Source organism: Lutra lutra, chromosome 4, assembly GCF_902655055.1.
Source record: "Lutra lutra chromosome 4, mLutLut1.2, whole genome shotgun sequence".
NCBI classification, from domain to species: Eukaryota; Metazoa; Chordata; class Mammalia; order Carnivora; family Mustelidae; genus Lutra; species Lutra lutra.
In genome coordinates, this window is record NC_062281.1 from 89,903,220 (window position 1) to 89,927,502 (window position 24,283).

Here is a 24,283-nt window from a genome sequence, read left to right on the forward strand (position 1 = left end):
AAACCTCCCTACCTTCTGGGCTAAGTGTTCAAGTTCATCTCCTGTCAGTTCTCTCTGTAGAGTCAGCCTGAGAATGTCCACGCTGCCCTAATAATGACAATGACAGCAACAATAACCCCTTACCTTCACCGTCCGGGACTGGCCCAGGGACGCTTTTGCCAGCCCTATGGAGTGGGCCTTCTCAGCACCACTGGACAGAAAAGCTGAGGTCTGGAAAGGGGACATTAGCTTGCCTAAGAGTAGTCACTCCTGGATGGCAGGATGTCCCTGGGGCCTCTGACCGTGCTCTTGATGCCACGCCAGAGACTGTCCAGCATGCTGCTCCATGGAGCTCCAGAGGGGCTAGCCACCCTGATCCTCAGATTATAGCACATTGCACGCACCGCCATTTTCCCAGCCTCGAAGAAGGCACACCCAATCCAAGGTTCCCACACCTGACAGCCAACCAGGAAGCCACCGACGCACTTTACAAGCCTAGGATACCCTTCCTGAACCAAACTATGGGACAGAAGCTGAATCCAAACCCTCCCCCTCCTTTTTTTTAAGATTTACTTATTTATTTGAGAGTTGGAGGGCAGAGGGAAAGGGAGAGAGGAACCTAAGCAAACTCAGCACCAAGTGCGGAGCCCAATGCGGGGCTCAGTCTCACCACCTGATCACAACGTGAGCCGAAACCAAGAGTCAGAGGCTTAACTGACGTGCCACCCAGGCACCCCCAAGCCCCTGCTTTTTTTTTTTTTTTTTTGAAAGATTTTATTTGTTTATTTGACAGAGAGAGAAATCACAAGTAGGCAGAAAGAGAGGGGGAAGCAGGCTCCCTGCTGAGCAGATAGCCCGATGCCGGGCTTGATCCCAGGACCCTGAGATCATGATCCGAGCAGAAGGCAGAGGCTTAACCCACCGAGCCACCTAGGCGCCCTAAGCCCCTGCTTTTACAAGGCATCCAGAAATTATCCAAATGAAAGAAGGCAAGACAATAGATATCTATTTACAGATGAGTCTCATTTCAAAAGAAGAAGCAGGTTTTCTTGCCTAACTCAAAGAAGGTTTAAAACACAAACTGTGGGTCAAATAGAACACATGGAGAGGGAAATCCTATGGTAAAAGGAAAAAGCAGGTGGTGGAGATCTGGGGAAATAACATTAAAGAGAGGGTCAGCAAAGCAGAGAGGACCCAACCCTGCCAGTCACCTGCATTCTGTGTAGAGCTGGATGGGAGATGTAGCTTTGCTGGGTCTCTGGCTTGCACCAGAAAAATCAGGAGTTGGACTAAGTATCTCTAAGGTTCCTCCCAGCTTTGATACCATGAGAGCATGAAAAGGGAGTATATGCTTCCCCTAGGCAATGATGGGAAGATGGATGCTGAGCTACCCAAGAACAACAGTGACCTTGAGGTCCAGGAGTATGAATGCCATCTTGCCCTTAACATGGTTTTAAGGAACCTTCCTAACATTCCAAATGTCTGGTGTAAGGAAAGGAGGAAGAAAGAATGTGCTCCATGGAGGGAGCTGGGAGAAGCTTCTCTGGGCAGGGAACAGTCCTTCCTGTGCAAGGAAGAGAATTTGGGAGAGAAGAAATCACTCTCTGTGGTCAGATACTTAATTCTCAGTGTTCTCGTTATAAAATGGCAACACTATCCTCCAACACTACTAGGGGGTTTTGTTGTAAACTAACTGAAAGTGTATGGAGGTTGTTCTCTGCCACATAAGAGAGAGGTACTCAAATATTAGCCTCCTCCTACTTCTGGAAATGAACCCAAATTTGGGACAGATGGAAGACACTCCCACATGGCTCTTAGGGCTTCTCAATCCTAGCAATGTAGCTGCTTTTACAAAAACACTTAATTCCTACCAAATACAAGTTAGATCCTTAGTGGGGACATTTCAGGCCCTCCAGAGCCTGGGTCAACTCACTTCTTCTGTTACTGCTCCTCATTGCCCCCAGTCCAATACATCTGGGCTTTTCCACCTTGGTGACTTTGCTTTCACCATTCGCCTTAAATGTCCTTTCTTCCCATCTTCACATGGGACATCCGCAAGGCCCTCAAGAGTTCACACTGAAATGCCACATCTTCCATGACACTTCCCTACCCCCAGTGGGAAACATACCCTCCCCTCCCCGAGCTCCCTCAGCATCACAGAGCCTCCCACGGCACCTGCCTCTCAGTTAGTCATGTTCCAGGAGGAATTGCCCCTTCTGCTAACTCCTTGTGGGCTGCTGTCTGCCACAGTCTTTTACACAGGGAAGTATTTTCTGAATGCAAACGAGTACTCCATGACATCTAGGTCAAGAGAACATTACACAAGAAAGAAGAGGAAATGATTTCAAAATAGCCAGAGTGGCTGCCAACTCTTTCTCCCCAGGACACAGATAGGCACTTTGGCTATAATATCCTCTCCATACCTGGAGGCAGTTGAGGAAACCTGGGGCATCCCTCAGCCAAAATAAAGAGGTCATTATTAGCTAGTGAAGATCATCAAGTCTGGTTTATTGTATGAACCCAGGCATTCTAATTGAAAGAGCACAGACAACTAGGCTAGATGGGAGCCTATGAAAAGTTACCTCACCCATACATGTTATCAGAATTCCAGGTGGACAGGAGAAAGTAGACAACTTGCAAAAGTACTCGAAGAAATAATGGCTGAAAACTTACTGAATTTTACAAAAGATATAAACGCACAGATTCAAGGAGCTGAGCAAATTCCAAACAGGATGGACCCGCAAATCATGCCAAGACACATCATAATTAAACTTCTGATAACTAAAGGCAAAGAAAAAATCTTTTCAAGTCAGAGGAAAAAAAAAAAAAAAGATGCCTTACTTATAAGGGGAAAACACCCTGAATAAAAAGCAGATTTTTCATCAGAAATCAGGAAGGCCAGGAGAAAATGGCACACTAGTTTCAAGGACTGAAAAAAATCTCTTAATCAATAATCCTATGACCAAAATATCTTCAAGAATGAGGGGGGAAATCAAGATGTTCTCAGGTAAAGGAAAACTGAGAGAATTTCTTACCAATATAGATACACTAAAAGAATGGCTGTAGGGAAGTCTGGTGGCTCAGGCAGTTAAGTGTCTGACTCATGATTTTGGCTCAGGTCATGATCTCGGGATCGTGAAATCAAGTCCCACATTGGGCTCTGTGCTCTCAGCATGAAGTCTGCTTGTCCCTCTCCTTCTGCTCCCCTCCGCACCCCCACTCTCATGCTCTCTCTCTGGAATGAATAAATAAATAGATAAAATCTTTAAAAAAAAAAAAAGTGGGACATCTGGGTGGCTCAGTCAGTTAAGAAGCTGACTTTTCATTTTGGCTCAGGCCATGATCTGGGGTTCTGGGATCCAGCCCTATGTGGGCTCGGCATCCTATGACAGACTCTGCACTCAGCACAGAGTCTGTTTAGGATTCTGTCCCTCTCCCCTCTGCCCTTCCCTGCCTCCAGAGCACTCCCTCCCTTTCTCTCTCTCCAAACAAACAAACAAAAAAGAACAGTTGTAAAAGGTCTTCAAACATAAAGGAAACAGTACAAAAGGAAGTTTGGAAAATCAGGAAGATAAAGACAACATTGATAGCAAAAACATCGTAAATACAATAGGTTTTCCCTCTTCTCTTGGGTTTTCTAAAATACATTTCATGGTTGAAGATAAAATTATGACACTGTCTGATTCAGTTCTAAATGTATTCAGAGGAGGGGCCACCTCAGTGACTCAGCTGGCTGAGCTTCCAACTCTTGATGTCAGCTTAGGTCACCGTCTCAGGGTTGTGAGATCGAGCCCCACTCAAGCTCCACACTCAGAGGAGAATCTACTTGAGATCCTCCATCTCCCTCTTCCTCTGTCCCTTCTCCACTCTCTCTCTCACTCTCTAAATAAATAAAATCTTTAAAAAAAGAAATAAAAAAGAAAAAACAAAAGTACATAGAAATAATATTTAAATTAATTATATTATGAATGGGAGAAGGTAAAGGAAGGTAAAATGGCACACTGGTATACTGTGAAAAGTTTTATTATATAAATTATTATATAAGAGTAATACCTCGAGCAATCATTAAAAAATCTATACATACAGATAACACTCAAAAACAACAAATGAATCAAAATGGAATCCTAAAAAGCTGTCAAGTAACCCACACAAAGGCAGGGAAAATAAAACAGATAAATGAAAAATAGAGAACGGAAAACAAAAATAAAATGGCAGACTTACCATGCCAATAATTACATTAAATGTAAGTGGTCTACATACACCAATTAAAAAAGGTTGGCAGAGTTGATTAAAAAATATGAATCAATACATGCTGTCTAAAAAAAGCATTTAAACATAAACGTATAGTCAAGTTAAAAGCAAAAGGATGGGAATAGATATATCATGCAAACACTAATTAAAAGAAAGCAAGAGTGGCTATATCAATATCAGATAAAGTAAATGTCAGAGCAAAGAGAATTATCAGAGACAGAGAGGGTCATATAATGTAAAAGAGTCAATACACAAAGAAAACATAGCAATCCCAAATGGATAAGCACCAAACAACTAAGCTGAAAAATATGTGAAGAAAAAAAAACTAAAGAACTAAAAGGAGAAATACACAAACCCACAATTATAGTTGGAGACTTCAACATGCTTCTCTGAGCAATTAATAGAACTAGGCCAAAATGAGCAAAGATACGTAAGAGTTCAACATCACCAACCAACACCATTTAATCAACAGTTATGGAACATTCCCCTCAGTAGCAGAGTAACACATACTTTGTATGTACCTATAGAACATACAGTAAGATATACAATAATTTGGCCATAAAACAAACCAACAAACTTGAAAGAACTGAAATAATACAGAGCATGTTATCTGACCACAGTGGAATCAAACTAGAAGTAACAGAAAGAGAAAATGAAAATTTTAAATACTGGGAAACTAAACAACATACTCCTAAATAATTCTTTGGTCAAAAAGGAAGTCTCAAGGGCACCTGAGTGGAGACCACTCATTTAAGAGTGGTTGAGTGTCTGACCAGCTCAGGTTATTATCTTGGGGTCCTGGGATTGACCCCTATATCCAGTTGCACGATCAACAGGCAGTCTGCTTCTTCTTTCCCTCCCTCTTCCTATGTTCCTCCCCCAACTTGTGTTCACTCACTCTCTCGCTCTCAAATAAATAAAATAAAAATAGGGCACCTGGGTGACTCAGTGGGTTAAGCCTCTGCCTTCAGCTCAGGTCATGATCTCAGGGTCTGGGACTGAGTCCCACATCGGCCTCTCTGCTTGGCGGGGAGTCTGCTTCCCCCTCTCTCTCTGCCTGCCTCTCTGCCTACTTGTGATCTCTCTCTCTGTGTCAAATAAATAAATAAAATCTTTTTTAAAAATAAATAAATAATGGGCGCCTGGGTGGCTCAGTGGGTTAAGCCGCTGCCTTCGGCTCGGGTCATGATCTCAGGGTCCTGGGATCGAGTCCCACATCGGGTTCTCTGCTCAGCGGAGATCCTGCTTCCCTCTCTCTCTCTCTGCCTGCCTCTCCATCTACTTGTGATCTCTCTCTATCAAATAAATAAATAAAATCTTTAAAAAAAATAAATAAATAATAAATAAATAAATAAATAAATAAAAATTAAAAAAAAAGAAAACAGTACATACTTACTAATGTAAAAAAAAAAGGAAGTCTCAAGAGAAATTTTAAAAATCACTGAACTTAAGAAAAATGAAAACACAAAATGTCAAACTTTGTGGGACATATCTAAAGTGGTTCTGTGGCTCGATCAGTTAAGCATCTGCCTTTGGCTTGGGTCATAATCCCAGGGTCCTGGGATTGAACCCCGCATTGGGCTCCCTACTCAGTGGGGAGTCTACTTCTCCCTCACACTCATGCTGCTCTCTCTTTCATAAATAAATAAATAATCTTTAAAAAAATAAATAAAGCAGTCTGAGAGGGAAATTCCTAACACTAAATGCATACATTAAAGGGGCACCTAGCTGGCTCAATCGGTAGACATGAAATTTTCTCTCTCCTTTTTTTTTTTTTAAAGATTTATTTATTTATTTTAGAGAGAGAGAGAAAGAGAAGAGAGCACAGGAGTAGGGGGAGGGACAGAGGGAAATAATCTCAAGCAGGCTCCCTGCTGAGCAGGAGTCCCATGCTGGACTTGATCTCACTACCAAGAGATCAAGACTCAGGTGGAAATGAAGAGTTGAATGCTCAGTTGACTGAGGCACCTAGGTGCACTGAGCACGCGACTCTTGATCAGTCAAGGTCATGAGTCTGAGCCCCACACTGGCCATATAGATTACTCTAAAAAATAAATAAATGCATATATTAGAAAAGAAAAAAATCTCAAATCAACAATGTAAGCTTCTCACTTTTAGATAAAGAACAACAAATTAAACCCAAAACAGGCAGGAGGAAGGAAATAATAAAGATAAGAGAAGAAACGAATAAAATTTAACACAGAAAAGACCAAAGATGATTTTTTTTAAAAGAAAGGAAAGGAGGGGCGCCTGGGTGGCTCAGCTGGTTAGGCAACTGCCTTCGGCTCAGGTCATAATCCTGGAGTCCCAGGATCGGGTGAGTCTTGCATCCAGCTTCCTGCTCAGCATGGAGTCTGCTTCTCCCTCTGGCCCTCTTCCCTCTCATGCTCTCCCTCTCTCTCAAATAAATAAATAAAATCTTTAAAAAAAAATAATAGAGAAAAAATACAAAGAAAGAAAAACAAACATTATAGACCAGTATCTCTCATGAACATAAAGTTCTGTTTCTTATTATTTTGTTAGAATATGGCTAAAAGACACGAAAATACATTTCACTTTAGAAGACATATAGATGTGAATAAGCACATAAAAAGATGTTCACTGTCACTGAGGTGATACAAATCAAAACCACAGTGAGATACCATTATACACCTATCAGAATGGCCAAAACAAAAAACAGTGACACCACCGAGTACTGACATGTGGAAAAATTGGATCCCTCACACACTGCTGGTAGGAATGTAAAGTGACAGCCACTTTGGGGCAGAACAAAAAGGTTGGCAGTCTCTTTAAAAACCATACAAATACCGGGGCGCCTGGGTGGCTCAGTGAGTTAAAGCCTCTGCCTTCGGCTCAGGTCATGATCCCAGGGATCTGGGATCGAGCCCCACAACGGGCTCTCTGCTCAGCAGGGAGCCTGCTTCCTCCTCTCTCTTTGCCTGCCTCTTTGCCTACTTGTAATCTCTGTCAAATAAATAAATAAAATCTTTAAAAAAAAATTTTAAAAACCATACAAATACCATATGACCTAACAGTTGTACTCCTGGACATCTATCCAGGAGAAATGAAGACTTACGTTAACACAAAAACATGTACGCTAGTGTTTATAGCAGTTTTGTCTGTAATACTACAAAACTAGAAACAAACCAGGTACCCTTCAATGCAGACAACAAACTGTGGTGTATCTATATCATGGACTACTTACTACTCAACAAGAAAAGGGAACAAATTATTGTTTGTTTCCTATTGTTGTACACATCCTTATTGATGCATACATAAATTCCCGGAGAATTATGCAAGGGAAAGAAGCCAATCCCAAAAGGTTACATACTGTATGATTCCATTCATTTAAGGTTATTGAAATGAAAAAAATTATAGAAATGAAGAACTGACTAGTAGTTGCCAGGAGGTAAAGAGAAGATGGGTGAAAAGGAAGTATGTGTGAGCTTCAACGTGAAGTGTCTTTGTGGTGATGGACATATGCTGTATCTTGACTGTATGAAGTACATTCTGGTTGTGATAGCATGCTGTAGTTTTGCAAGATGGGATGGGGAATCTCTATTATTGCTTATAATTGCATGTGAATCTACAATTATCTAATGAAAATTTAATTAATACTTTCAGGGACAAAAATTGAAGACTATAATGAAGAAAATAAGTACTTATAATCCTACTACCTCAAAATAGCCACTATTAAAATGTTAGCATATTCCTTATAATTTTTCTACACAATTTTTTAAAAACATACTATTGTACAAAGTTATATACTTGCTTTTTCCCTTTCATATTTCATCATTAATTTCCATCATACTCAACATTCTTCAAAATTGGCTTTTAGTGGCCACTAGTATGCCACTGAATAGATTAAACCAAATAAACTTAGGTATTCAAACTAAGCTCCTTCCCTTGCCCCCACTTTTGTAGATTACTGTCAAGTTCTTTTTATTTCTTACATACTTATTTTTTTATTTCAGAAAATATGTTTTCTTTTGACAGTTAGAACGAGATGATACACAACAGAACCTAGATCACCACCAAATTTATTGCCTGGTCCATTACCCCTCAAGCCCAGTTGGCTTTCTCTCTTCTTTGCAGAAAAAGAATCACCTTTGGAACAGTTGGACTTGTGCTCGAACACTGACACTGGCTTTCATTTGTTGTGTGTATTGATTTATTCTCCCCCTTATTAGTTGGTAAGATGGACAGTATGATGCTTAAGTGAAAACAGTGATTAAAACACGCAGATAAACAAAAGTTTCAGTTCCTCAAAATTTGATGTAATGCTCCTCTTCAAAATACCTGCCGCAGTATATGCTTATAAGCTAAAGTAAAAGGGTTTCATTGGAAAAAGATGTATATTAACTTCTACCTCACACCATATCACAAATATCAATTTTAAGTGGATTGCTTATTTATTTATTTTAAAGACTGTATTTATTTATTTGTCAGAGAAAGAGAGAGCAAGCACAAGCAGGGGAAATGGCACACAGAGGAAGAAGGAGGCTCCCTGCTGGGCAAGAAGCCTGATGCGGGACTTGATCCCAGGACCCCAGGATCATGACCTGAACTGAAGACAGCCACTTACCCAACTGAGCCACCAAGGCGTCCCTGGATTGTAGAGTTAAATGTAAAAAGGAAAAAAAAACTTCCCTATAAAAAATTTGATAAGTTGGACTGTATTAAAGTTTTGAACTTTTGTTAATCAAAAGAGAGTACATGATAATCCACAGAGAAGGTATTCACTCTGTATTTATCTGGCAAAGAATATTCAGAATATATTAAGAATTCCTATAAAACAAAGAGACTAAATACAACATGGCCTCCTGGACTGGATCTGGATCAGAAAAAGTATATTAGTGGAAAAACCGGCAAAGTCCAAATAAAGCCTGTACTTTGTTGTACATGACAATGTTACATGTATACATATATAACATTATGTTACATATATAACATTACATGTTACAATGTATACATACAATGATACAACAATGTTGTATCAACATTAATTTTCTTAATTATGACAAAGGCACCATGGTTATGTAAGGTGTTAACACTGGAGGAAACTGAGCAAAGATTGTATGAGAATCTCTGTAATATCTTTGCAACTTTCCTAAAAACTTAATATTCCAGAATAAGAAGTACATTTAAAGAAAGAAAGGGCGGGGCGCCTGGGTGGCTCAGTGGGTTAAGCCGCTGCCTTCGGCTCAGGTCATGATCCCAGGTCCTGGGTTCGAGCCCCACATCGGGCTTTCTGCTCAGCAGGGAGCCTGCTTCCTCCTCTCTCTCTGCCTGCCTCTCTGCTTACTTGTGATTTCTCTCTGTCAAATAAATAAATAAAATCTTTAAAAAAAAAAAAAAAGAAAAGAAAGAGAAAGGGCAAGGAGGGAAAGAAAGGGAGAGAAAACAGGTGCCCAACAGAAAAATGGGCAAAAGACTTCAAAAGACACATCACAAAAGAGGTTATCCAAATGGTCAATAAACATCTGAAAAGGGTTCAGTCTCATTAGTCATCATTATCAAAGAGCTAGACACTAACCGCAAGACAATACTACAGAATACCCATCAGAATGACTACAAATGAAAACAAAAAAACAAGTGTTGGGGGCCATGGAACAATCAGAACTCTCCTATACCGATGGTGAGACTGCTCGTTACCATAATCTCCTTGGAAACATCTACCAAAGATGAACATTTGCAAACCCTGTAACATAGTAATTCTAAACCAATTTATCTACTCAACAGAAATGTATACCTATGTTCCCCCTAAAAACAAACAAAAAAATTCTACCCATAAAAAATGATACTAGATTGTTCACAGTAGCATTTCTCCTAATAGCCAAAAATTAGAATTTATCCAAATGTTCCAGAATATGAAGGATAGGGGCACCTGGCTGGCGTAATTGGTAGAGCATGTGACTCTTAATCTCAGGGTCAAAAGTCTGATGTACAGATTATTTAAATACATACATACATACATAAAACCAAAAAAAATTTTAAGACTTTATTTATTTGAGAGAGAGAGAGAGAGAGAGAGAGAGAGAGCAGACTCCCTGCTAAGCAGGAAGCCCAAGGCAGGACTCAATCCCAGGACCCAGAGATCATGACCTGAGCTGAAAGTAGACGATTACTGACTGAGCTACCCGGATGCCTCTTTATTTTTTTTTTCTTCTTTTTAAAAAGATTTTATTTTTTCCAGAATTATTTATTTTTAGAAAGAACGAGCACGTGGTGGGGGGACAGAGAGAGTATTAAGCAGACTCTGCTGAGCATAGAATCCAACATGGGGCTCCTTCTCACAACCCTGAGATCACAACCTGAGTCAAAAACCAAGAGTCAGCCCCTTAACCGAATGCATCCCCCAGGCACCCCCTAAAGATTTTATTTTATTTTTTAAAGATTTTATTTATTTATTTGAGAGAGAGAGAGAGAGCAGGGAGATTAGAGAATCTCAAGCAGACCCCATGCTGAGCATAGAGCCTAACACGGGGATCAATCATGACCTGAGCTGAAACCTCAGACACCTAACCAACTCTACTACCCAGGGGCTGCTAAACATTTTATTTTTAAGTAATCTCTACACCCCCAACCCTGGGATCAAGAGTCACATGCTCTTCCGACTAAGCCAGGTGCCCCTAAAACCCCATTTTTAAAGATTTTATTTATTCATTTGTCGGAGACAAAGACAGTGTGAGCACAACCAGGCGGAGCAGCAGGCAAAGGGAGAAGCAGGCTCCCTGCTAAGCAGGGAGCCCAGTGTGGGATGATCCCAGGACCCTGGGACCACGACCTAAGCTGAAGGCAGACGCTTAACGACTGAGTCACCCAGGCTCCCCAAGTAAAAGAATTCTGACACAGAAGTATACTATACAATTCCACTTACATAAAAAGTATAAAAACAAGCAAAACTAATATATACTTTAAAAGTCACAATAGTGGTTACTTGTGGAAGATGGGGGAATGTACTGACTAGAAGGGGATAATGACTAGAAGCAGGGGTTTCTGTGGTGCTAATGATTTGTTTCTTCCTCTAGATGCTGGGTCGAAGAATATGTCCAGCTTGTGAAATTAACTGACTGTACGTTTATGGTACATGCACTTTTCTGTATGTATGTTATTGTTAAATAAAATCTCCTAAAAAAATTAAAATTCCCCATGGCATTAAAGTCCCCTCAGAATTAGGCTTATTATGTGGTATATTATCTATACCACATAATGTCTTGACTCCTCCCATCATCCTACTTGTACCCTACACTTTATCCCAAACTTTCCCGATCTGATAGTAGGAAGGCAACCAAACCAAAGGCATTAAAGTCCCCTCAGAATTAGGCTTATTATGTGGTATATTCTCTATACCACATAATGTCTGGACTCCTCCCACTACCCTACTTGTACCCTACACTCTATTCCAAACTTTCCCGATCTAATAGTAGGAAGGCAACCAAACCCAAATCTCTTACAGCTGATGAGTCCTGTAATGCAATATGTGTCTCACCTCCCCATGACTGCACATGTTGCTTTCTCTTTCTAGGACCCTTCCCCTCCCTTTCCTCTTCAGAGAATTCTCAGCTCAGGCATCCCTGCTCCATGGGTCTCGCCCCAGCACTCCTCAGTCAGAGCTGGCTCTCTGCACTCACTGCATACATATCGTACACTGTAACAATGATCCCCCTTATAACTACTTATTTATGTATCTCCCCCAGTAAAGTCATAAGCTTATTTAGCACAGTGTCTGACCTAAGTAGGTTCTCAAAAACTATACATTGCATCAATTCCAGATGATGAGACAGAGGATCTCCCCATTTCCCTCTCTTTTGAGAAACAAACTTTTCAGTGTAGTGAAGCAATAGGAAACACTGGAAAAAGCAAACACAAAAAGAGGGGAAACAAAAATAATGAGCAACGTCTAAGAAAGGTAACTCTAAGAAGAAATATAAGTAGCTAATAGACTAATGAAAAGATACTCTGCATGGAGAAAGAAGGTAGCTACATTTGTGAGCACAGCATAACATACAGACTTGTTGAATTACTCTGTTGTACACTTAAAACTAATGTCACATTGTGCGTCAATTATAATTCAATTAAAAATAATGATATAGAGACGCCTGAGTGGCTCAGTTGGTTAAGCGGCTGCCTTCGGCTCAGGTCATGATCCCAGCGTCCTGGGATCGAGTCCCACATCCCTGCTCAGCAGGAGGTCTGCTTCTCCCTCTCCCACTCCCTTTGCTTGTGCTCCCTCTCTCGCTGTGTCTCTCTCTGTCAAATAAATAAATAAAATCTTTTAAAAAAAATGATATAATAAAATTTAAAGTTTAATGTATAAATAAATCAGTTGGTAGACAGAAGGGTCATATGGATTGATAGATAAAGGACAGGTTTGGTCTGAATATAGGGAGTTGGGTCAGTTAAGTCAAGTCATTCACTATCAAGAACTATGTTGTCCAATGTGGTAGCCATTAGCCACATGTGGCTATCGACCACTTGGAATGTGGCCAGTCCAAACAGAGATATTCTGTACAAAGACATAGTACAAAAAAATTGAACAATTTCTTTTTTTTTTTTTTTAAAGATTTTATTTATTTATTTGACAGAGAGAAATCACAAGTAGGCAGAGAGGCAGGCAGAGAGAGAGGAGGAAGCAGGCTCCCCGCTGAGGAGAAAGCCCGATGTGGGGCTTGAACCCAGGACCTGGGATCATGACCTGAGCCGAAGGCAGCGGCTTAACCCACTGAGCCACCCAGGCGCCCCTGAACAATTTCTTTTTATACTGATCACTTGGAATGATAATCTTTGCATATATTGGGTTAAATAAAATCTATTATTGGAAAAAATTTTAATGTAAAAGTTAAAAATATATGAAAGATGCTCAACCTCACCAGTAATTAGGGAAATGCTATAAAAAATTAAGGAGTTATCATCTTGGGGAGAATTTCATTAAATTGTAAATTTAAGAAGTGTAGGGGTGCCTGGGTGGTGCGGTCAGGTAAGCCTCTAATGCTGGGTTTCTCAGGTGATCTCAGGATCCTGAAATGAAACCCCATGTCAGGCACTGCACTCAGCCCTTAGAGTCTGCTTGGGAATCTCTCTCCCTCTCCTTCTGCCCCTCCCACTCATGCTCTCTCTCTCTCTCTCCCACTCTCAAATAAATAAATCTTTTTTAAAAAAGAATAACAGGGGCCCCTGGGTGGCTCAGTGGGTTAAGCCTCTGCCTTCAGCTCAGGTCATGATCTCTGGATCCTGGGATCGAGCCCCACATCAGGCTCTTTGCTCGGCAGAGAGCCTGCTTCCTTCTCTCTCTCTCTCTCTGCCTGCCTCTCTGCCTACTTGTGATCTCTCTCTGTCAAATAAATAAATAAAATCTTTAAAAAAAAAAAAAAGAACAATAACAACGAATAGTAATAGTAGTAGAAGTAGTAGCACCAGTAGTAAAGAGGAGAGATGCCTAGGTGGTACAGTCAGTTAAGTGTCTGACTCTTGGTTTCCGCTCAGGTCATGATCTGGGGATTGTGAGATTAAGCCCTGCATCAGACTGCATCAGACCATTAAGACTCTGCGCTCAGGGACGCCTGGGTGGCTCAGTTGGTTAAGCGGCTGCCTTCGGCTCAGGTCATGATCCCAGCGTCCTGGGATCGAGTCCCACATCGGGCTCCTTGCTCAGCGGGGAGCCTGCTTCTCCCTCTGCCTCTGCCTACCACTCTGTCTGCCTGTGCTCATGCTCACTCCCTCTCTCTCTCTCTCTCTAAAAAAAAAAAAAAAAAAAGACTCTGCGCTCAGCACAGAGTCTGCTTGAGATTATCTCTCCCTCTTCCTCTGCCCCTCCCACTCATGCTCTCTCTCCTCTCTCTCCCTCTCTCTAAAATAAATAAATAAATATTTAAATTTTTAAAAAGAAGAGGGGGGTGCCTGGGTAGCTCAGTTGTTAAGTGTCTGCCTTCAGCTCAGGTCATGATCCCAGGGTCCTGGGATCAAGCCCCACATTGGGCTCCCAGCTCAGTGGGAAGCCTGCTACTCCCTCCCCAACTCCTCCTGCTTGTGGTCCCTCTCTCACTCTGTTCTCCCTCTGTGTCAAATAAATAAATAAAATATTTTTAAAATAAATAAAACATTAAAATAAAAAAAAAAGAAGTGTAAAAAGGAAATAAGCAGATGTATGCTCACAGCAGCATCTGGGCAATAGCCCAGATGATTGGCAGACAACAAAATGGATAAATAAAGTCTGGCCTTTTAGTACGATGAACTAGTATTCATCTGTGAACATAACTGAATTACAGCTTCATGTATCAACATGAATGAATCTCCAAATTAGTGGTAAGTTTAAAAGCAGGCTATAGAAGGGGCACCTGGCTAGCTCAATTGGAAGACCAAGCTAGTCTCGATCTCAGGGTCATGAGTTTAAGCCACACATTTGAATATAGGGAATATAACTAATTTAATTAGTTAATTAAATTAATTAACTAATTAAAAAAACAAGCTAGAGAATATAGAGAATATCATGAATATACAGTTCAAAACATGCCAAACCAAGCACTGTATCACTTGTCTATGTAGGATAAGTATAATAAAGAACAAAGAAATAAACACAAAATTTGAGACAGTGATCACTTCTGTGGAGGAAGCAGAGCATTATGAACTAGGAAGGAGGACCCCAGGGGCTTCAGAAAGATTGGTAATGTTCTATTTCTTAAGCTGGGTGTTCAGTGCACAGCTGTCCATTTTATTGCTTTGCTTTAAAACTTCCCATATACTCAAGCCTTCTTTCTGGCTCTCAGTAAAGCAATGGACTTTTCCTCATGTAAATCCTGCAGAAATAGCATTTGTAGACCAACAAATTGGCAAATATTAACGATACTGGGGCACCTGGCTGGCTCAATTGGTTAAGCGTCTCCCTTCAGCTCAGGTCACGATCCTGGGGTCCTGGGATTTAGCTCCTCATCGAGCTCCCTGCTCAGCGGGGAGCCTGCTTCTCCCTCTCACTCTCCCTTTCCTCTCTGCTCATGCTCTCTCTCACAAAATAAATAAATAAGATCTTTTAAAAAAAATAATAAAGATACCGATAAGGTCCAGTATTGGTCTCATGTATTGTTAGAGTGTAAGTTCATACAAGGATCTTGGGAAGTTAATTTGGCAATATTAATAAAAAGTATTTGCATATTTCATAAACCTTTTGACCCAGTAATTCCACTTTTAGGAAGATGCCCTATGAAAATCCCAAAGATACATGTATAAAACTGTTGACAGCAGTACTGTTTACAATAGTTACAAACTGGGAACAGCAGAACTACCTTCCAATAGGTGCAGGTATGGTATCATCCACACTGTGGGATATTACACTGCTGGTAAATAAACTTTTATTTATTTAACAGAAAATGATCTCCAAGATAAGCAGGAAAGAAGCAAGGCACTAAGTCATAAAAAAAAATGACTTCCTATTTATTTAAGTACATATATATACACACACACATATGTTCATAGTAATTGCCAATTCCTATATATAACAAATACTATGTGCTGAGCCCTACTGGGCTCTGTGCTAAGTGCTTTAAATATATTAACTCATTTAATACTCATAATAATATTATATGGCAAATGTTATTATCAACATGCTTATTTTATAGAGGAGAAAACCAAAGCCCAGACGTTAAGTATCTTGCCCCAGGCCATATAACTAGCAAAGGTCAGAGCCAGGATTCAAACCCAGGTCCTGTGGCTCTAGAGTCTGTGTTCCCAGCCACCATGCCACAGGGCATTTCTAGAATGTAAGCAAATGGGAAAGGCACTGAATGTATACACATTAAACAAGAGGAGGACAAAGGAGTAAAGGGACTTTCAGTCCATGCTTCTACAGTGTTTTGTTTTTTTTTTTTTAATATTTTATTTATTCATTTTACAGACAGAGATCACAAGTAGGCAGAGAGGCAGGCAGAGAGAGAGAGGAGGAAGCAGGCTCCCTGGTGAGCAGAGAGCCCGACGTGGGGCTCGATTCCAGGACCCTGGGACCATGACCCGAGCTGAAGGCAGCAGCTTTAACCCACTGAGCCACCCAGGCGCCCCTGCAGTGTTTTAAACTTGAGGAACAGAAAATGTGTTTGTGCGGCACTGGTCTAGTGCAACACATAAATTAAGAGAAGGCAAGGAAAAGTGCTGGAGCTGGAGGTGGGGTCTGAGTCAAACCGACACCTATTAACCCTTGAGCAATCACTTTATCTCTCAGGGCCTTTTTCTATCTGCAAAATGGTAGTGATAATAGTACCTTGCCTACATTTAAGGCAGGACAGGTAGAGATGATAGGATAGCGTGAAAGTGCTTGGCAAACCATAAATCACTTCACAAAGGTGAGACAGCATTACTTTCCCAAGGAGCTCTAGGAAGACACAGGGAGGAGGGTGGGTGAGCCAAATTGTCTAAATGAAGCATGTCAACAAATCTAGGGTTCTCTGCCACCTCAGCCTCCAGAACCAGAGAATCCAGTCTGCAAGGCCATGAACCTCAACCTACACTCCAGCCCAGAGCTAAGGAGGGAAACCCAGGCTTGGTGCCATTAGCTATTTTCTGGAGCTGGACTCATCTCAGGGCTAGGAGAAGGTTCCAGCGACCTTTAGGAATACCCCAAAATGTCTAGCAGGGAAGTCCCACTGGAGACTCCTCCTTGAAAGGCAAGATAAGAAGTAGAACCTTCTCTAGGGAAAAAGTAGCAGCTAATCACAAGGTAAGCAGCCTCTAACCTCATAAACATTCTTGGGGAGAAGCCCAGCCACGTCCAAATTACAGGCAGCCTCTCGCTTCTGTTCAAACAAATCTCCAGCTGTGAATCACTCCTGAGACCGGGGAGGGAATAAACACATAGCTGAGGGGTTAGAGATCAAGACACTGTGGACAAATGATAGGGAGATAAAGAGGGAGGCCCCAGAAGTTCTCACACCCTGGGCTCACGTGATAGGGGACAGATCTATGGGAAATTATGTTTCCCTTGCTCGCACTCCCCAGGCTGCTATGGGGACCGTGAGCATGGGCGGCAGGTGAGGATCGAGGCTCTTCCTAGGAGGTAAGGGCAGTAGAGATAGTCCCTGAGCTGGAAACCAGCATCCTTAATTATTCACTCTGTAACTCATTCCTCCAATCACTCTGTCCCTCAGTCCTATCCCCTCTCCTGCCCAAAACGTACGTGGTCTCTCAAACAGCTGCGACAGCCACCTCAAGTTTCCCCTTCTGAGAAATGGGAATAGCCAGCTCCTTGAAACATTGGCTCCCAAGAGGCCAGCACAAGGCCAGATGAGGTGGTTGAGGCTTACCCTCTCTTGGCTGCCACCCCACTCTCAGGTTTTGGACAGCCTTCATTCTGGCCTCTCTAGGCCAGAGATGGCCCTTTGTTAAGTATGACACAAAGAATTATTCCTCTCCTCCCCACAGATTAGCCAACAAAACAGGTGTCTGCTTTTTGTCTGGCTACCTGCCCAGAGGCATGGGCTGGACAAGCACTATGCAGAGGGCTGACCGGGGTGATTGGGAGGTGAAATGAGAAAAAGGATTCGGGGTGGCACTCGAAATGGGGCAGTCTTTCTCATCACCTGGAGACCTGGCACAGGCATCCGCCAGGGCAGAAGAGGCCTAATAGTGAATGTGTACAAGGAAGAGGGGGGCTCCTAAATGCTCTCGAATGTGAAGGAGACACCCTTTTGCTGAGCTAGCCACTCTCTAGGAAACCTGCCAGGTACCCAGCCAGCCTGGGATGGAGGGGCAGTGCCCCCTTCTCCCTCTTGTCATTTTGTCATTTTTTGCTTTTGTGGCCCCAGACCCTAGAAGATCCTTTCCTTTTTCTTCCTTCATCTACCCATCTCCATCAGACCCTGTATTTTTTTCTCCTCTTCCTGCCCCTGCTGGCCAGGCTTAAATCTAGGCCACCAACTTCCCTGGTACATACCTATTCCCCTAACTAAACCTCCCCACCCCTAAGAAACAAAAAAGGATTTCACAAGACTCTGCATTGTGACCCAAAGAGGCATGTACCATAATTACAGGCAGGCGGGGAAGCTCGCCTCACCTGCTCTGAGCACATGTGTCTGGAACTGAAACCATCTGAGTGAACACCCCATCCCCCCACCCCAGAAAAATATGGCCAACGCTGGTGCCAAATGCCAGGTGATTGGGTAAGCCTCCTAATCCCAGATCCTCTGGCAGAGCCCAGGATTTCCCAAATCCCTGGCAGGCTTGGAGACATCAGTTGTAGTGCACTAGAAAGTAAGAATCTGGCAATGAATGGGGGAGCTGGAATGGTGTGAGGAGGAATTTACGGGCTGAGCTTGAGTGGAAGGAACAGGCAGGCAGTCACCAAACTTGAAAAATCCCTCTGCCCAGGAGTTTCTTCCCTACCCCAGGTGTCACACAGGCAGGGCTCTCACCATTTTGAATGCATTCATTCCTTTGGAGTAAGTATCAATGAATCCTCTTTCAAAATCCACTCCTAGGTGTGTCTCTCCAAAAGAAATTAAAGAAATTAAAATATAAGTCAATGTTCACAGCAGCATTATTCATAATAGACGAAAAACAGAAACTACCCAAATGTCCATGAACACTTATCCCCGACAAGCATATGTGATAAAATATCCACACAATAGAATATCATTGAGGTTTAAAAAGGAATGATGTACAGGGGTATCTGGGTGGCTCAGTCGCTTAAGCATCTGCCTTCAGTTCAGGTCATGATACCAGACTTGGGAACAAGCCCCATGTCAGTCAGTCCTACTCCCTGCTCAGCAGATAGCCTGCTTATACCTCTCCCTCTGCCCCTGCCCCTCCCCCTCCACTTGTGCTCTCTCGTTCTCTCTCAAATAAAATCTTAAAAAAAAATAAAATAAAATAAAATAGAATGAAATCCCAATTCATGTTACAACATGGATCAACCATAAGGACATTATGCTAATTGAAAGAAGCCAGTCACAAAGGATCACATATTAAATGATTACATTTACATAAAATACCTAGAACAGGAAATCTCAGAGAAAGAAACCAGTAGTTGCCTAGGGCTGGGGTGGCGGGGAGCAGTTAAGAGAAAATGGGGAGTGACTGCTAATGGATCAGGATTTCTTTACAGCTAGACAAAATGTTCTACAATTGATTGTGTTGATGACTACACAACTCAGTGAGGACACTAAAAGCCACTGAATTATACATTTTAAATGGGTTATTTGTGCAGTCTATGAATTATAGCTCATTAAAGTAGTTACAGAAAAATTAGGCCCAGAGTAAACCTTCAATAAATCATAGCTTTAGTTAAGAAAAATTTGGGGGGCACCTGGGTGGCTCAGTCATTAAGCCCCTGCCTTCGGCTCAGGCCATGATCCCAGCGTCCTGGGATGCAGCCCTACAACTGGCTCCCTGCTGGGCGGGGGGAGGTGACCTGCTTTCCCTCTCCCACTTCCCCTGCTCATGTTCCTGCATTCGCTGTCTCTCTCTCACTATCAAATAAATAAATAAAATCTTAAAAAAAAATTTTTTTTAATTTTTTAAAAGATTTTACTTATTTGCGAAAGAGGGCATGAGTGAGGGGCAGGCAGGGAAAGGGAGAAGAAGGCTCCCTACCAGGGAGTCCAATGTGGGGCTCAATCCCAGGACCTAGGGATGATGACCTGAGCGGAAGGCAGGCACTTAAATGACTGAGCCACCTCCCCCCCGCAAAATTTTAAAGGAATGGAACTCAGGAAAGACTTGATATTAAACTAATTCAGCTTCTGAGATCCTAAAGGAATAACACCTATTCCAGGGTAAAGACAAAGGTTCAGGCTGTAGCTGATGAAAAAATTCCAAATCCACCCAGGTGTTGTTTAGAGAAACTCTCTGGCCAAGACTGATCAAGACAAAAAAAATTAGAGAGGCGCCTGAGTAGCCCAGTTGGTTAAGCAACTGCCTTCAGCTCAGGTCATGATCCTGGAGTCCCAGGATGGAGTCCTGCGGACTACCTGCTCACCAGGGAGTCTGCTTCTCCCTATGACCTCTCCCCTCTCATGTTCTCTCTTTCATTCTCTCTCTTTCTCTCTCAAATAAATAAATAAAATCTTTCTTTAAAATTAGAGATGAATAAAGTATAAATATTCTGAGGAAGGGTAATGTTGATAGATTACTTAAAGGCAATCACCTTACCAAAGAGTCCAGAGCATCATGGGACATCAGCTACTTCGGCCATGAATCAGAAAAAGGAGGAAGAGAAAAGGGGCCTAGAGCAGGATACCAAAATATGATCCCTGACCATCACTCCTCCAAGACCCATCCTGGCTGAGCTGGTGCTGGCAAAGATTACTCTAGGGCGACTAAGGACCCCATCTCCTCCTCGAGACCCTCCACTGGCAGAGGCAAGGGGAAAGGAACAAAGAAGCATAAATGTGAACATAATGAAAAGAAGCACACCTCGACCAGACCAGAGAGTTCCCAGACTCTTCCTCCACCCCTTGGGCAGGGGTCTCACGAGAGGCTGAAACAGTCTCATCTAAGCCAGTAGGCAGAGCAAACAGAAAATAACAGCTAGCACCTGAGCACTTACCATGGTCCAGGCCTGGGGCTTAATGTTTCACATACTTTTTTTTTTTTTAAAGATTTTATGTTTTTATTGACAGAGATCACAAGTAGGTAGAGAGGCAGGCAGGGGTTGGAGGTGGGGGGGACTCAGGACCCTGGGATCACGACCTGAGCCGAAGGCAGAGGCTTTAACCCACTGAGCCACCCAGGCCCCCCTTCACATACATTATTTTATTTAATACTCACAACAACCTTAGAAGGGTGCAATTAATATCCCTGTTTTACAGATGAGGAAACTGAGATGGAAAAGATTAAGTAATTTACTGAAATGATCTTGGGCAAAGCCAACTTCAAAGCCCTGACTACAACCCCACTGTAGAGTCAGAGGCCCAGGACCAGGCTCTTAACCACAATGCTATTAACAGAAATCAGAGTTTAGCCCAAAATTGTGATGTAAATATGCTGGGAGGAAGGGAGAAGGGAAATAGAGTATGTAAGGGGTGGGAGTATAAACTTTCCTGTAATTCCTACAGCAGGAAGTCAATAGTTGTCTGAAACTGATTAAGTCAAGAAGAATCACTCTAAGCATATTATTTAGAAACATGGGGGTAACACCTGACAAAAGTGCCAAAAGCTGAAAGTGGTCTCTCCCATCGGGCAGGGATTGGGGTAGGAAACTTCTTGCTACTTTCTCTTAAAAAGTCTTTTGATAATATTAGTCTTTTAAAAATCATGCACATATATTTGATTAAAAAATGATTTATAAAGAAAAAAGAGGGGCACCTGGGTAGCTCAGTTGGTTAAATGTCTGACTTCAGCTCAGGTCATGATCTCAGGCTCTTGGGATCAAGCCCCACATTGGGCCCCAAGCTCACCACGAAGCCAGCTTCTCCCTCTGCCCTCCCCACTTGCTCAGCCTTGAGTGCTCTCTCTCTCACATAAATAAAATCTTTAAGAAAGAAAGAAAGAGAGAAAGGAAGTAAGGAAGGAAGGAAGGAAGGAAGGAAGGAAAAACGAGAGAGGGGCGCCTGGGTGGCTCAGTCAATTAAGCATCTGACTTCGTCTCAGGTTATGCTCTCAGGGTCCTGGGATTGAGCCCCATGTTGGGCTCTGCACTAAGCACGGAGTCTGCTTGAGATTCTCTCTCCCTTTACCTCTGCCTCCACTCGCTCATGCTCTCTCTCTCTCAAAATAAATAAATAAAATCTAAGGAAGGAAGGAAAGGAGGAGTGCCTGTGCCTGGCTGGCTCAGCAGGTTGAACATGCAACTCTTGATCTCAGGGTCAACGAGTTCAAGGCTACGTTGGATACAACGTGGAGCCTACTTAATTAAAAAAAAATTTTTTTTTTAAAAGAGAAAGAAACAGATCATTCAAACTGAAGTCTAACATAGTAAACTTCTGTTGATTTTACCACACAGCTTCCATCTTCCTCTACCAGTAACAGCACTTGGGTTTTGCTTTGCACACTCTCCCTCCTTTACAGGAGAATCTGGTGGGCCTGTCCATCAGGGAACACCGTATTGCCCTGGCCAAGGGGGGTGAGGGGCCCATGAAACCCTCTCCTTAGAATCTTGGACAGAATGGCAAAAAACACTGGGAACCAATTCACCCAGATGTAGAAACCCTCCATTAGTCCCTTCCACTTAGCCAGATCCAAGACCCTCCAAGTACAGCTGACACAATGTTCCATTAGTCTCAAGAGTACCACTTAATGCCTTGACAACTCTGTGGTTATGCTATGCTCACCAAAAGTGTAACTACCATCTGTCACCACACACTGCTATTATAGCAACACTGAAAAACAGGGAAGGCTTCACAACTCTGAGTGTCACCCTGGCACAGGGGCCATGCCAATCTTCTCCGTATCCATTCAATTTTAGTACATGTGTTGCCAATGCAAACAGCCTTGGTCCACACTTTTAAGCTTTCCCTTAAATTCTGATTGCCCATTTCCTTCTAATAAATTCCTCTTCTGCTTAAGTTAGCTAGAGTCCCTCTATGCTGCTTATAACCAAAGGAACTTAATGGAATGTCTAATAAAAATGTTTGAGGTTACTTTGTGCTTCCATCTGTCAGTATAATTTACTACAGTAGCTTGCAGACTCCTCTGACCTAAAAGATTTACCTCAAGGTCTAATAAGCGCACACACGCACACAAACATATACTATGTATATATATATTTAACTGAAACCACATCTTTGCTAAAAATGTCCACCCTAACACTCTGATAGTGCTAATTCTATTTCTTTTGTTTTGAAGACTTTATTTTGTTTAGAGCAGTTTTAGATTTACAACAAAATCTACAGGAAGGTACAGAGATTCCTCATATACTCCCTACCCCCACACAGGCATAGCTTCCTCCATTACCTACCTCACTCACCAAATGGCACATTTGTTACCAAGAATGAACCTACACTGACACATCTTAATCACCCAAAGCCCCTGGATCCCCTTAGAGTTCACTCAAGTAAAGTAAATAATGTACATTTTGTGGGTTAGGGGAAAAAAAATCCTCTGGCTCTATTTCTTTTCCCTCTACCCTCAAAACTCCTGGCAGCCATTGATCTCTTCGTTGTCCCCCCAGTTTTGCCTAGTCCAAAATGCCATGTAATCAGAATCCATTTCTTTTCTAATACTAGAGCTCGAACCCACTAAGTTGACTTCAGACCTGCTATAGTCGTGATCTGCAGTATGAAAAACATTGGCTCACCCTACCTGCTGCATCTGCCTCTAACAATAAAAATAAACCAAAGAGGTATTAGCTGTATTTCCACGTCCAAGTGTGATGCACCAACGCACTCAGCCTGCCTGGTACGGAAACACCAACAGAGTCCCAGGATCCTCACTAGCATGCAGGAGCAGGTTAAATTGTCTATACCCCTGACACCAAGGAGGAACATCTGTTCATTTGCATATTCATTCACTCACTTTGAGCAAGCACTGAGCACTCACTCGGTGGTGTGAATATTCTTCAGCTTCCTGGGGACTGTCCAGAGCCATAAAGTCGATCTTCAGGCTGGCTCAGAGGAGAGGAATCCAGGGACAAATCCTATCTCCTGACTGATTGATTGTTTTCCATTTCCTCCCCGCTCCTGAACAGCTCAGGAATGTCTCCAAGAACAGATTCCAGCAATGCTTATTTCATTCACAGCTTTGAAGTAAAATACCTCTAAAGTCTAGCCTATGAAGAAGGAATAAAAGGAATTTCTATTTCCCCTTGTTCTAGAGATCTCTGATTAGATTTAAACTAATCCATGGCTGTATACTGACTGAATTCCTTGCTCACTATTTTACGGACAAGGCAAGCAACAAAATATCAAGGGACAGAAGAGTGTGTCAAATCATTCTCAACAGTACCAATACATTGGTCTTAAGATCTTTCCGGATCTCTTTTTTACAGCAAACAAAAAGAAGCCCAACACCCCTCTCTTTTATTTTCCTCATACCCTTTTTCCTGCCTCAACCATTCCAAGACAGTGAGTAAGAGCACATAGTAGGTCTTAGGGCTGACATAATAGAGGATGGATTTATTATCTTCAGAGTTGCA

General features: G+C 42.2%; 1 protein-coding gene and 1 non-coding gene across 9 annotated transcripts in view; both read right to left on the minus strand.

The window, feature by feature from the left end:
- The window catches only part of TUFT1 (tuftelin 1), a 49,576-nt gene that overhangs the window by 23,597 nt on the left and 1,696 nt on the right, over nt 1-24,283 (minus strand). For 5 of the 8 annotated variants that reach the window (XM_047725863.1, XM_047725868.1, XM_047725866.1 and 2 more), the window contains exon 2: nt 13-87. The exons of 1 other annotated variant lie outside the window; for it this stretch is intronic. In XM_047725863.1, coding sequence (XP_047581819.1) covers nt 13-87 — 75 coding nt within the window. Of the gene's footprint in view, nt 1-12; nt 88-18,623; nt 18,721-24,283 lie in introns of those variants that run through there. 2 more of the 8 variants (XM_047725865.1, XM_047725869.1) reach the window with 2 other exon arrangements.
- On the minus strand, nt 22,533-22,637 carry LOC125099470 (U6 spliceosomal RNA). The gene has a single exon (XR_007127196.1). It is a non-coding gene; the product is annotated as a U6 spliceosomal RNA (small nuclear RNA).